This window comes from Lonchura striata, chromosome 2, assembly GCF_050655825.1.
Source record: "Lonchura striata isolate lonStrDom1 chromosome 2, ASM5065582v1, whole genome shotgun sequence".
Classification (NCBI taxonomy): domain Eukaryota; kingdom Metazoa; phylum Chordata; class Aves; order Passeriformes; family Estrildidae; genus Lonchura; species Lonchura striata.
The window spans coordinates 28,794,553-28,806,851 of NC_140704.1; the positions used below are offsets into that span (position 1 = coordinate 28,794,553).

The window sequence follows — 12,299 nt, forward strand, 5'->3', positions numbered from 1 at the left end:
TTCCAAAAGTGATTTTTTTTAAACTGCTCTATTATGTTTACTATTTATTTGTTGATGTAATTTCAAACAAAGAAGATTATTCATATAAAAAATGTGAAACAGAGTTTTCTTCCCAATGGTCTCGGAAAGCAATGAACCTGGGTGTGTTCTTTCTAAGCTGTGAATAGTATCAATAATACAAAAAATTTATATTCTACATTCAAAATACTCCTAGCTTTTCTTTAGCCATAAATTTAATTATTTTTTAAATTACTTACATTCTGCATATTTCTGAAGCTGAGAGAACTCTCCAGGGCTAAGGTTAACCCATTTCTCCTGGCTCGTCATACTGGCAGTAAGGGTCCTCCCTGTATATCAGAAGACTATTCCTTTTGACCCAGGTGTTCTAAACTCCATAAAGATTTTTAACTTCAGTTCACAGTGTCTGGAGAGTGCTGAGATGGCATCAGTTGATGTGGATGAAGTTTTTGATGCTATGAACTGTTCCAAATGCGTTGGTTCAGTGGCGAGTTACAGCACTGTTAAAAGAGCAAATATTAAATACAGAATAAATACCAGATATACCAGAATGAAATACAAAATATTAAATACCAGGATATACCAGTTTTCCTATAGTGGTACTTGTAACTAATAACTATTTTCTCATATACCATTTTGCTCAAAATATTCGCACACTGTATTTGTCTGTAAATGGTTTTATATGTATTTCCAAATTCTTTTTTTTTAATTCCAAATGCTTATGTTCAGAATTCATTAAAAATTATCAACTGTTTATGATCAAATGTATCTGGACACACTTTATGAAGACGTTCCCAATTTAGTAACAACCACTGAAATAGTAGATACCTTATCAGTAAACTTAGTTCCTTATGATTTTAAAATTGAATTGCTGCAACTGGATTTGTAACTAGTTATGTTGTTATACAGCCTTGTCAGAAGTGCTACAAAGCTTCTAACTCTCCATGCCAAAATGAAATGGATTCTGCAGTTTGCTGAGAGGTTCACATAAGAACTATACAAATATTAACTTTTCTAAAAAAATAGTAAGGTTTTGATTTCTAGAACATCACAGCATTTCTGGTCACTAGTGAAAATCAATATAACTCTTGGTACCATCACAAATAAATTCAGGGGAAAAAGAAATTAAAAAAAAATCAAACTGTGCATGCCTTCTCATCCCAATTTTATGCAGTTTCTACCTCTGTAGGGCAGACCCTCTGACAGCAATGCATTATCAACACCACTCCTGGAACATCAGGTAAACTACTTTTCATCTAATTTTAGCCATCTGAGAGCCAGGTACCTAATTTCAGATTGTCATCTCAGGCGCTCCCTTTAATCATCACAAAGAGACAGGTGGCCCAGGCAGCAATTAATCCTTCCAGTTCAACATAAGCTTAAAGTGTGATGAATTGCCCTCTGTGGTATTTATCTTTTTATTGATTACAGAGGTTGCCTAGAAGACCACTTTAGACTAGAAAGCTAATTTTAGACTGTAAGTGGAATCTCTTCCTATGTCTAGCAATGTATCACTTATAAGGGTTAAATTACAAAAATAGAAAACAAAAAATTCAGACAAAAAGAGCAATATGGAATACAGCATACATACAGCAATGGAATGAGTGCTAAGGAGGGAGATGTTTTTAGCTAAGATAGAAAAAGGAGTCATGAGAGGAAAGAAAGGAAAAACAAAAAAAAATTACTAAGAACAGAAGCATGGGTTAAAAAAAAAAAACACATTAACCTAATCATACAACACCTTTTCCTTTTTCCTGTTTAACATATATGAGTGTCATCACTGGACGAAGAAATTCACGGAGACACTAAGGAAAACATCTCAGTCCCAGAGCTTTCATTGCTCTCAGACTCTTCCTTGTGAATTATTTGAATGCATGGACTATACCATGAGCAAGGGTCTAAGTACAATAACAGCTTTCTTGCCTTTTAAAAATTTGTACTAGAAATTTTCTCCTCTGTTAGAAAAAAACTAGGATGAGTTGGAAGATCTAAAATCTGACTGAATATATAATAAAATTGAAAAAATAACAGAAAACTAACAGGAGCATTGGAGATTGGGATGAAAAATGTAACATTAATATGAATAAAACTGGTCAAGTACACAGCACATCAGCCCTCAAATCTATGAATCAATGACAGTGCCTGAAAAAGGTCAGAAACTACAAATGCTGAACGTGCTATTTAGAAAGAAAAATTATCATTCCATCTTGTGAACGTCAATACTTTTATTGATCTCAAGAAAAAAACAACTATGGTCAATTGGGTCATTTTAATCAAATTAGAGATGTTTCATTTCTGGAGTTGATTAGATTGTATTGAAGACAGTTTTATATCTTTAAGTAGGTTTATATTTTTTATAATCTTAGCAACCAATTTGATTTTATTGATTTTTTAAATTGTATTTGCATAACTGATTTTACATAACAAAAATTTTCTACCATTACTTCATCCAGTTTTACTATTGTATCATCCTTAACTACATTAGCCTCAGTACCTACAAAAACTAACATTGCTGAATACTGTAAAGTTATAGATTATCATTATTATTTAATATGCATATTTGTGATAAACAGTTTACCATTATAATTACTACAGCTAGAAAGGTAATGATGCTGTGCACTCTGGTCTGATCAATCTATTCATATGTAATACCTTTAGTTGACCACTGTCTACAAAGTTTGTTGCATACACAGTTCATCAAAAGGGAAAACACCAACTTTAACACCAAAATTAACAACTCTGATATCCTTTCTCCACAACAGAGACTCAGGCTCTACAGCCTAGAATCACGAGTTGTAACAAAACATACATGTCCTGAATAAGATGGCAGCAATGGAAAAAATGTAGTATGGACATGGCAGACCACAGAAAAAAGATGTAGTTTGTGCCTAAGATAGCAGAAATCATGGAACATACAACAGAACTTAAGGTTACATTTTTATTCTGGACAACACTCAAATGCAAGTTCTGTCCTTTGAAAGGGAAGTCTGTGGGGGACATAGTAGATCTAATTAATCCCAGTGTAATCTGGGAACAGGAAAGGGGAGGTAGGCAGTCCTCTGAGGGTGGCTCACTGGTCTCTGGACTGCTGCCACGTCCTGACTCCACCTCAGTATATGTGATGCAGAAATACATAGACATATAATGGGGAATATTTCACCAAAGGAAAAAGGACCTTCTAGGTACTTCCTTTCTTTAATTTCCTATTAGGTTCTGCTGCAACAGAGTCCTAAACAAGGAAAGATCCCTGCATCACTTAGTTTTTCACAGTTAAACCTTTTACAGTGGCATTTTCCCATTTTATGTAGATAATACTGTGGTTGTAAGAAAAACAGCATACAGATGCTGATGACAAAAGTTATCGATGTATATCTTTATTATTTGTTAAGGTACACACTGGAAGATCACCTATATACTATTCAAATATTCACATTTCTGTAAAATAAAATATTAGCTCATTTGTATTATCTTTTTCAGAAGTGCTTAATATAAATTCACTTCTTTACACTTTATTTTAGTGCTCATTAAGTACTTCAGGAAGGCTAGGCAATGAGAAACCTATAGAATAAGTATACAAAGAGGAAAGTAGTATTAAAAATAAGACTATCACATAGGAAAAATGAATATTGAACTACAACAATAATCAAATGTGCTTGCTGGTAGGCAAAATAAAGATCAGCAGCTCTAAACAGATCACACACAGTATCTGACCTGTTCATGCAGAGATAAATTTCTTTTTTTTATACAAAACAGTATACAGTTAAAATACATACAATGTCAGGTAGGAACTTTCCAGCAATCCTCTAGGAGTTTGACCTATTCTGGGCAACTCAGATTTGTGCATACATTTTGTTAATATATACACTTAGGCAAGATTCACAGCCCTCTCAGCCAGACACAAAGCAGGCCTTACAAATAAGAGAAACTAGAAACATGACATTAACAAACCATTCATTTAATCACAAAAAGAATTGGAAAAAAAATCCTCCTCCTCTAGCCACTGACTATAATAAGTCTTAGAACTCCACTCTCCTTTTTATAACATGTTTTCCTTTCTGGATTTGAAAGTTTATTAAGTGTTCTGTCAGGATTCCTACCAAGCCACATATCCAAACTAGGAAGCAAAGCTTTGTTAAAAACTATACAAATCAAATTACTTAGCCTTCAGCCAACATTGCTAACCAACTTAGATTTCCAGGAATTCCCCATGCCACCAAAATCCTCAGCTGCTCTACAGAAGCCTGGCTGAGAAAAGAAAAATGAATATATGAGGGAGGGGGAAAAAACACAGAGGCAAATTCCCCAGCCAACCTCACAATCTCATTCCCCCTCATCCAGTCCTCCCCGCAAGGAAGGATGAGCTTTTGGAGAGTATTCAGGGCAAAATAAATTGCATCAGTCCCACAAAACTGATCAACACCACCAATTTCAGCTTCAAACTTTGGCCCATGGAGACCCGTCCAGGTTCTCAACCAATCCAACACAACTCCCTGAAAGGCAGGAGCTTCTTTTGAGGTCCAACCTCACTGCTGTGTCTGAAAGCACAACACTCATGTTAATGCATGCCTTAGGGAACTTATTTCTGTTTACCATAAGAGGAACACTTAGAACAGCCTAGAAACTGGCTCTTGGACTTGCTCAGCCCTCTTTTGCTTTCCACCAGCCCTTCCATGATGTCCATCTCACATACAAGTTCAACAACTGCCAGTTACTCCATCAACCAGGCACAGGGTAAAGCTATAGCAAGTTTCCTTCCACAGAAACTCCAGTTTTCCATAGGACTGATTAATGATTTTTGCCTGAACAATAGGAATAAATAACACAGAATATTTTATACCTTAATTGCTATGGAGGCTGCAGCAATTATGCCTATCAAAAACTCTTCTGTACAGAATGCACTTGGTGTTTCCTTCAGTGAGGTCCTACACTTTCACCATGGTTAGCTAGATCCTGTGATTTTCAGCGTGGGTGACATCAAGGATTTTTCCAAAGAAGAATTTTTACATGTCAGATAACACATGCTTACATGTCTGCCTGAAACTTTTCTCTGTTCTTCAAAATTAAACCCAAAACATGTTTACAATCATTGATTTCTTGCCTGGAAATGCAGGCATTATGTACAGGGATACAAGACGTGTAGGTGTTCCTGCAATTAATGTTACACTTTGTAGAGAACAATGCCTCTAATGTCAGAAATACTCCAAACCTGCATGGTTTAAGGTTTAGTATGAAGAGTTTGATGGCCAAGAAAAAGAAATCCAACCAAAATATCTCCTAATCACCATTCTGGTTTCTTTACTTTCAAATACAGAAGTAATGTAATTATAATTGCTGCCGGATTAATAGCATGAATGAAAAAAATGAAGCCATGTAACAAAACACAACAATACAACAATTTTTTCCTACATTAATTGCATATCTAACATAAAAACATCCCTTGTTTTGCACTGAATTTGGTATAGAATCTTTTTAGTGGTACATTTGTTTTTCCTTCAGTTTAGTAAAGGATGTTTACTGATGTAAATGAATACAATTCTGAAATACAAACTATAAACAATGACACACTGAAATCAGTGATAGTTTCTGTATTAAGCTGAAAATCTCTCCCTTTAAAGAAGTGACCAGCACAACTCAAAACCACACTTGTTCTACTGACTACTTTATTCCCAGGTGTACTAGTCTGGGACATGTGAAAACATCCATTTAAATTTTAATACAAAAGATATGGACTGTATTCCTCAGAGAAGCAATTACTCAAATTCACTTTCTTGAATTATTTATACAGAATATATCAGTAAACACTAAGAAGCCATACAGCACAAACCCTACTGTGGCATGCTAAGCAGAATACTTGACTCTGTGAAAACATTTCATCAATACTACAGTTTGTGACAGGGAAAAATAGTAACAACAAAAACGGAGCACTGCTAAAAACCAATCAGAATGCAAGACAGCAACATTACAGTTGGGATTCATTTAAAAGCAGTTTAATAATTGAAGCAAAGTTGTTAAGGATAATAATGTTAGAAAAAGGGAAGATACCAAAAGGAGAGAGTGGAACAAAACCCAAGAGGAACAAGTGGTGCACAATACAATTGCTCACCTGAGAAGTAATCACCCTCTCCTGAGCAGCAGTCAGCCAATTCCTCCCAGTTTATACCCTCACCATGACATTCCATGATATGGAATATACCTTTGGCCAGCTGCCCTGGCTATGCTCCCTCCCTCCTTCTTGTGCAGCTCCTCACTGGCAGAGCATGGGAAACTGAAAAGTCCTTGACTTAGGGTAAGCACTACTTAGCAACAACTAAACACTCTGTTATCAGCATAATTCTCATAGTAAATCCAAGACACAGCTCTGTATCAGCTACTAAGTTTAAAACTAACTCTATCCTAGCCAAAACCAGGACACTCTCCATGTACCTTAACTTCATCATATGAATTTGTTAAAAGCAACTTCTGATTGATCTTAAATTTTACAACTGCTAGGCTTGCTATTTCCAGGTTGTTACATTAATTACCTGCCAAGTCAAAAGAACTATATTCAAATTTCTCAGTGTTTTCTTCACTAAAAGAAATGTTGAAATAGATGAAACCTGAGGAGAATCTGGGACAAGGAAATACCACAACATTTCTGCTGATTCATTAAAAGTGTATAAAGGCTTTTTTTTTTCTTTCTTTCTTTAAATAATACAGCTGAACAAACTATAAAATAAAAAAAAAAAACCACCACCACTGGAATTTATTTTATGCTTATGAGAGAAGTACAACATAATTCAAAAATCTCCTCCAAATAAGAGTCATGGAACTGTTTCCAATGTTAAAAATGTCTCCGTAACAATTTTACAAAAACAGATTTAAAAAGGAAAAACTGGAAAAGAAAAGTTGAGGAGTTATATATCCTTCTTACTATTTTATATCAATGACTATACAAAATTTTTGCATAAGGCTACTAAAATTTGAAACCCTTTTTTATGACTAAATTTTCACATGGAATAACATTTTGATTTTATAAGTGACTAATTAAAAACATATCAAAACTAGGATGGGTAAATCAAAAAAAAGAGAAAAAAATTTACCCCCACAAAAGTAGAAAATAAACTGTTCAGACAAAAAGATTTCTAGACAGCTGGTAGTATTTTGAAATTGGTGAATTTAAAAAAAATACATGCTATTTGAATATTAAAAGTGCTAAAAGAAGGCTGAATCACTAAAGCTTAGACTGATATTCTTTGATAAATAGAGAAAAGCAATCTGGAACAGAAAGCATTGGATTTTATTAGTATATGTATTTAATCTATAATAAATTCTCCGAAATACTGCACATTAGACTTTCCACTAGATAAATCTAAATGCTGAGAGGATGAATCAATTTCTCAAACAATTCTTTCCCTATCACCCACCACTATTTCTATATATCCACTGAAACGCCTCCAAAATCTAGAGCATCATGGATTAAACACACTGAGGACAGTTTCCGCCTACCAAACTATGCATCTGCCATCTTTCCCAGGAAAGCCAGCTCCAGAAGCACCTCCTTTGATATGAGCTCTACACAGACCTCCCCACAACCAGCATCACAAGTATTTGAGCACTTATCAACAGAGATTAAGCTCTTTGACTGTCATCTGCCACATGTTCTTCCTCTTTTCTTTCATTTCCTTCTCATGGGGCAATCTCTAAATTCTGCCTAACAATTAAATTTTGTTGACAGTAAATTACAGGGGTTTTTTTTTTTGCTTAATTGTTGGATTTAATTAATATCTCCATACTTAAATTCTCTAGGGTTGATTACATTACAGGAGAGCAAAGCTGAAAAGTGTAATTTACAATTGGGAAAGAATTCTGATGATCCATGATTTCTTGGGGCAGAAATTCCTTCTTCATGCTCGGAAATAAGCCTTTGAAGAGATGTTCTTTAGTCTTGTGACAAAAATGTTCCACAGCACTAAAGGAAAAGATTTGTTAACTGCTGTCCTCCTTCAAATGCTTTGCATAATTTTCAAATCAACTGGGAACAGGGCAATGGAATTCCTCATAAAAAACTTGTGAAAAGATTAACCTGATTTAATGAACAGCAAATCTGTATAGAGAATAAAGGTATGTTAGCAGCCAGGTTAAAGAATTTCATAGACGTTTATGCTAGGTTGTTTTCTATTTTGTGGAATGTTTATTTTTTTCCCCTAGGGAGAGGGCTGCATGGAGAAGTTGATTAAATTGTTGCAGTCCTGGGATATCAATAGCTGGCATTGTCACTCTCAACTGGGATAGTGTGAAACCTTCTAGATAACTACAAATGGGTTTGAATGTCTTCATTAGCTTTACTATAAAAAAGTTCAGTGATTGTGAAATACCAAATGGGTTATCAAAGTAAGGTGGCCCCTTGCCTACAAGGATGTGTCTCTGCGTCTGAAGTAAACTATGTGGTGGCAGCAGCATCTCAAAGTACAATTCCCTGTTCACCCAGAAAACTCCTGACACATTCAAGTCCAGCTCTAAGAAAACAATAATATCTAGGTTTGTGAAGGATCAGTGAGCATTGCCATTTGCATGTTCCTAGAATTTGTTCTGATGACATGTCCATACTCACACTAGAGGTGTGGATAGACATAAGTAGAGCCTGAGTGAGGCAGTTTTGCTGAAACAAATTCAGAAGGGAAAATCCAAGTTCACTCAGCACCACAAGCACCAGAACAAGCTTTGAACCTCTGCCTCACCTCTTCTGCACATGTCCAAGGGATGCAGAAGTCAAGGATGTCACAGGTCCACAGTTCTCAACAGCAGAAACCATTAATGAAAGGCAGCTTGGCCTCACATCCTTCTACATAAAGCATAAACACACCTTGAGTCTCTTCTCTTTTTATATCCTCAATGCTTTCCCTGCAGTTCATATACTGAGTCAACTGAGGCAGAGAACTGGCATTTGCAGAATTACACTCTAGAGATCTGGTCAGAGATGGAAGCGCATTTTCTGACTGAGGGTCCTTCATTTTTTTGTCTGTCTGTCCATCCCACCCAGACAGACTTAAAAACGTAAAGATGTGAACATACTACCCCAGCTTTCAGACAGGAAAACCCTACATCTTCATGGGTAACTGCTGATTTTTTTCAGAGGGCTACGAGAAGGCAACAGTGACATTTATGTCCTCCACCTACTGACTTCAGTATATTACTTACCTCAGAATCCTTTGTAGCTAAGAAGTGACAATATTCCCATGGAATTTTTAACAAATAAAAACTGGTATCTGATTTCACCTTCAATTGACCAAGGAGCATAATTACAGTTTTATACAATTTAAGTTTGTGTTCTTTTTCCATGATGTTCAGTTTTCAATATGAAAGCTTAACTTTTGTTAATTTGAGTTTCTCAGTGCTTTTCCCATCTTTTAAAGGGAAGAAGGAAAAAAGTTGATCCTGTCTCCTTTTTCCCTTGGGAATCCTTTGTCTGAGCTAGCTTATATTATGCTTGTATTTTAAATATATTTTTTCTCTTGATAGAGCCTCTGCATTTCTGTTATCGTTTTCTAGCATGTTTTTCTCTGGAATTCTACCTCATTATTTTCTCTAAGTGTTGCAATTAATTCTTCTTAGATTTAGCTAATGTTTTTACACATTAGTTCTTGACACTGGTACTGCATGTATGATTCTCTATGGATAGGAGAAGAGTCAGACTGGCAGAAAGAAGTATTTTCTAATACATGAAGCTTTTAGAAAAAAACCTTTGCTCAGGTTTCAGAACAGATGCAGAAATATTCAAGCTAAGTGAAGGTTAAGATAAATTTTAACTTATGGCACATTATTATCTGGTTTGAGAGGAAAGGGTAGCTGGTATCCTATTGCAGGTCTGAACGCACACACATAGTCAGTCCTTCAGGATCTGGTTCGAGCTTTGCTTGCTTTGTCTGTAGGCTGCTAAATATATGCTGGGAGGACATTGGCAGGACTTCACCCCTCCTGACATCTTGAGGGCAACAGCATAGCCTGTCTTCACCAGCCTGTGAAGACTAGTGCCCAGTTTTGCCACATTCCACTTCCTTTTTGCTACAGGACTGATAAACTTGGGAACAACTTGCTTTGATACAGTAATAAACCACAGCTAAATAGACCTGAAAAGAGACACAGGATAAACACGTGGGAAGTATTATTTCATTCCAGTGAGCTACTCGCCTTAAAAGTGCAGTTGTTGGATAAAATAATCTGAACCTGCTTAGTAAGACTTTAGCTTGAAATTTGAAGCAATTTCCCCTGACTTTGCTGAATAGTGTTGCTTGTGTTTCCTCATCATGCAAAATTCCCCTGGGGACCCACACAATTCTACCCAAGGGAGTTTTAATCCTATCACAAATTGTAGTCAAGAGCCAAATGATTACTAAATAATCTTCATACTGGAACACTTTTACAGTGCAGATCTGCCTTTTTTGCTATTACTATATTTGTCATAAACTAAAATTCATCTATATGTTTACTTCTGAATCATAAACATCATCACTTAAAGCATTAATCTTTTTTGTGCAATTCATTTTTACCAGTTTTTAAAAGCAAAACATAAACAATGTTTTATACATTTCCTTTACTTTTCTTTCAAAATGAATAAATAAATACATCTACTGAGGAATGAAACATTTAGTCTATTTTGAATATATTTTTAAGCCTTACATCAAAGCAGCTTATATATTAGAATATTATAACTAATGAAAAGACAGAAATCAAAAAGGGTAATAAAGTGAGGAAAGCAGAATAAATACACAAACACAAAAAGAAACTCAATGATTCATTGCTGTTTCTGTGATTAAATTGTTGAAGAATCCCTTTTCAGTGACAAAAAAGCATAATAAAATCGATGGCAACTGGATAACATTGTATTTGTGCTTCTATATGAGGAATAATTACAAGATTAAATCTCTTGGACTCCACTCCCACACAGAACAGAGGTATCTGGTAAGAGCACTACCATTCCTGGTAATACTAACTAGAGATGTACTACTTCCATTAATTTATATTCTTAACTTGAATAGAAGCAGCACTAACCATAAACAATTGCAAACCTGTATCTATTGCACTATTCCACATCTACAGAAGCCTTTCTGCCATCAGCCTGCAGTCCCTTCTGCCGGTTTTGTTGGTTTCTCAGCCCAAACACTGGGTTGAACACACTGCACTTGACGCATTGCAGGTCAGATGTTGAAGTCCTTCTTAGTTGTTTCCCTTGCTTCCAAATCTGTGATCCTAAAACTTAACTTTTAGAACACACCTGTATAACTACCTTAAGCCAGCTGAAGGTTTACTCACTGAAACAAAGGTATCTCAAATAGAAATGTTTACAATTTGTTTTACACTGACAACTAAAAGAGTTTAAAAATTGGTTCTGCAGAACTTGAATGTAATCCTGAGTATGGCAAAATTACCTACAATATTTGTGCTCAGCTTTCTATTACTAAAGAGAAATTATAAAGAAAAAACTTGTATAGGCACAAGCTTGTTAAGTGACATTTCATCTTGCATTGGTTTTCAACATTTTCACTCTATATTTGCTTTATATAGTTTGTACTTAGCATCTATTGTAATAGTTCTTTCACCTACTTGTACAAAGTCATCACTAAAGGTCTAAATGCTTTATGAGAAGACTGCATATGAAATATTTATATTACAGAGCTGGAATTCCATTGAAATCTTACAAGACAGGAATATAAAACCAATTTTTTTAAAAGCAGTTTTTTTAGGGATTAAGAATAATTCTCTTTTCTACCTTTCTGATTCCATCAATGGAAGTTTTCAAAGAAAGAGATTTTCCAAGTTCCTTGTGTTGTCTACTCTTACCAACAGGCAATGTTCATAGAAATCACAGAGTCATAGAATGGTGTGGGTTGGAAGGGCCTTAAAGATTGTCTAGTTCCTGCCAAGGGCAGGGATGCCTTTCACTAGACCAGGTTTCATAGACCCCATCCAACCAGCCCTTGAACAGCTCCACAGATGGGGTATCCACAACTTTTCTGGGCAGCCCCCAGAGCCTCACCACCCTCACAGTAAAGAATATTTGTTTAACTTTATTAAGTGATTTGTTATTTGAGTCATGCCTTTCACGTGCTCTGTATTAAAATAAGCACAATTGAATCCTTGGAAATATGAAATAAGCCTAAAGAGTTTGTTCTACTTATACCCTCTTTATATCACAAGAATATCACAGCTATGTAATCTGTAAGTCACTCAGTTTACTAATGTTATCCAATTTTGGTATAGCTCAAGTCATTAAAAAAAAAAAGAGAAAAATATTCCATTTAAAT

At 35.4% G+C, this 12,299-nt stretch overlaps 1 protein-coding gene across 8 annotated transcripts in view; it reads right to left on the reverse strand.

Moving 5' to 3' along the window:
* The window catches only part of DGKB (diacylglycerol kinase beta), a 385,149-nt gene that overhangs the window by 308,312 nt on the left and 64,538 nt on the right, over positions 1 to 12,299 (reverse strand). For all 8 annotated transcript variants that reach the window (XM_085573112.1, XM_021538316.4, XM_021538321.4 and 5 more), the window contains exon 2: positions 258 to 518. In XM_085573112.1, coding sequence (XP_085429238.1) covers positions 258 to 327 — 70 coding nt within the window. In that variant the 5' untranslated portion in view covers positions 328 to 518. The remainder of the gene's footprint in view (positions 1 to 257; positions 519 to 12,299) is intronic.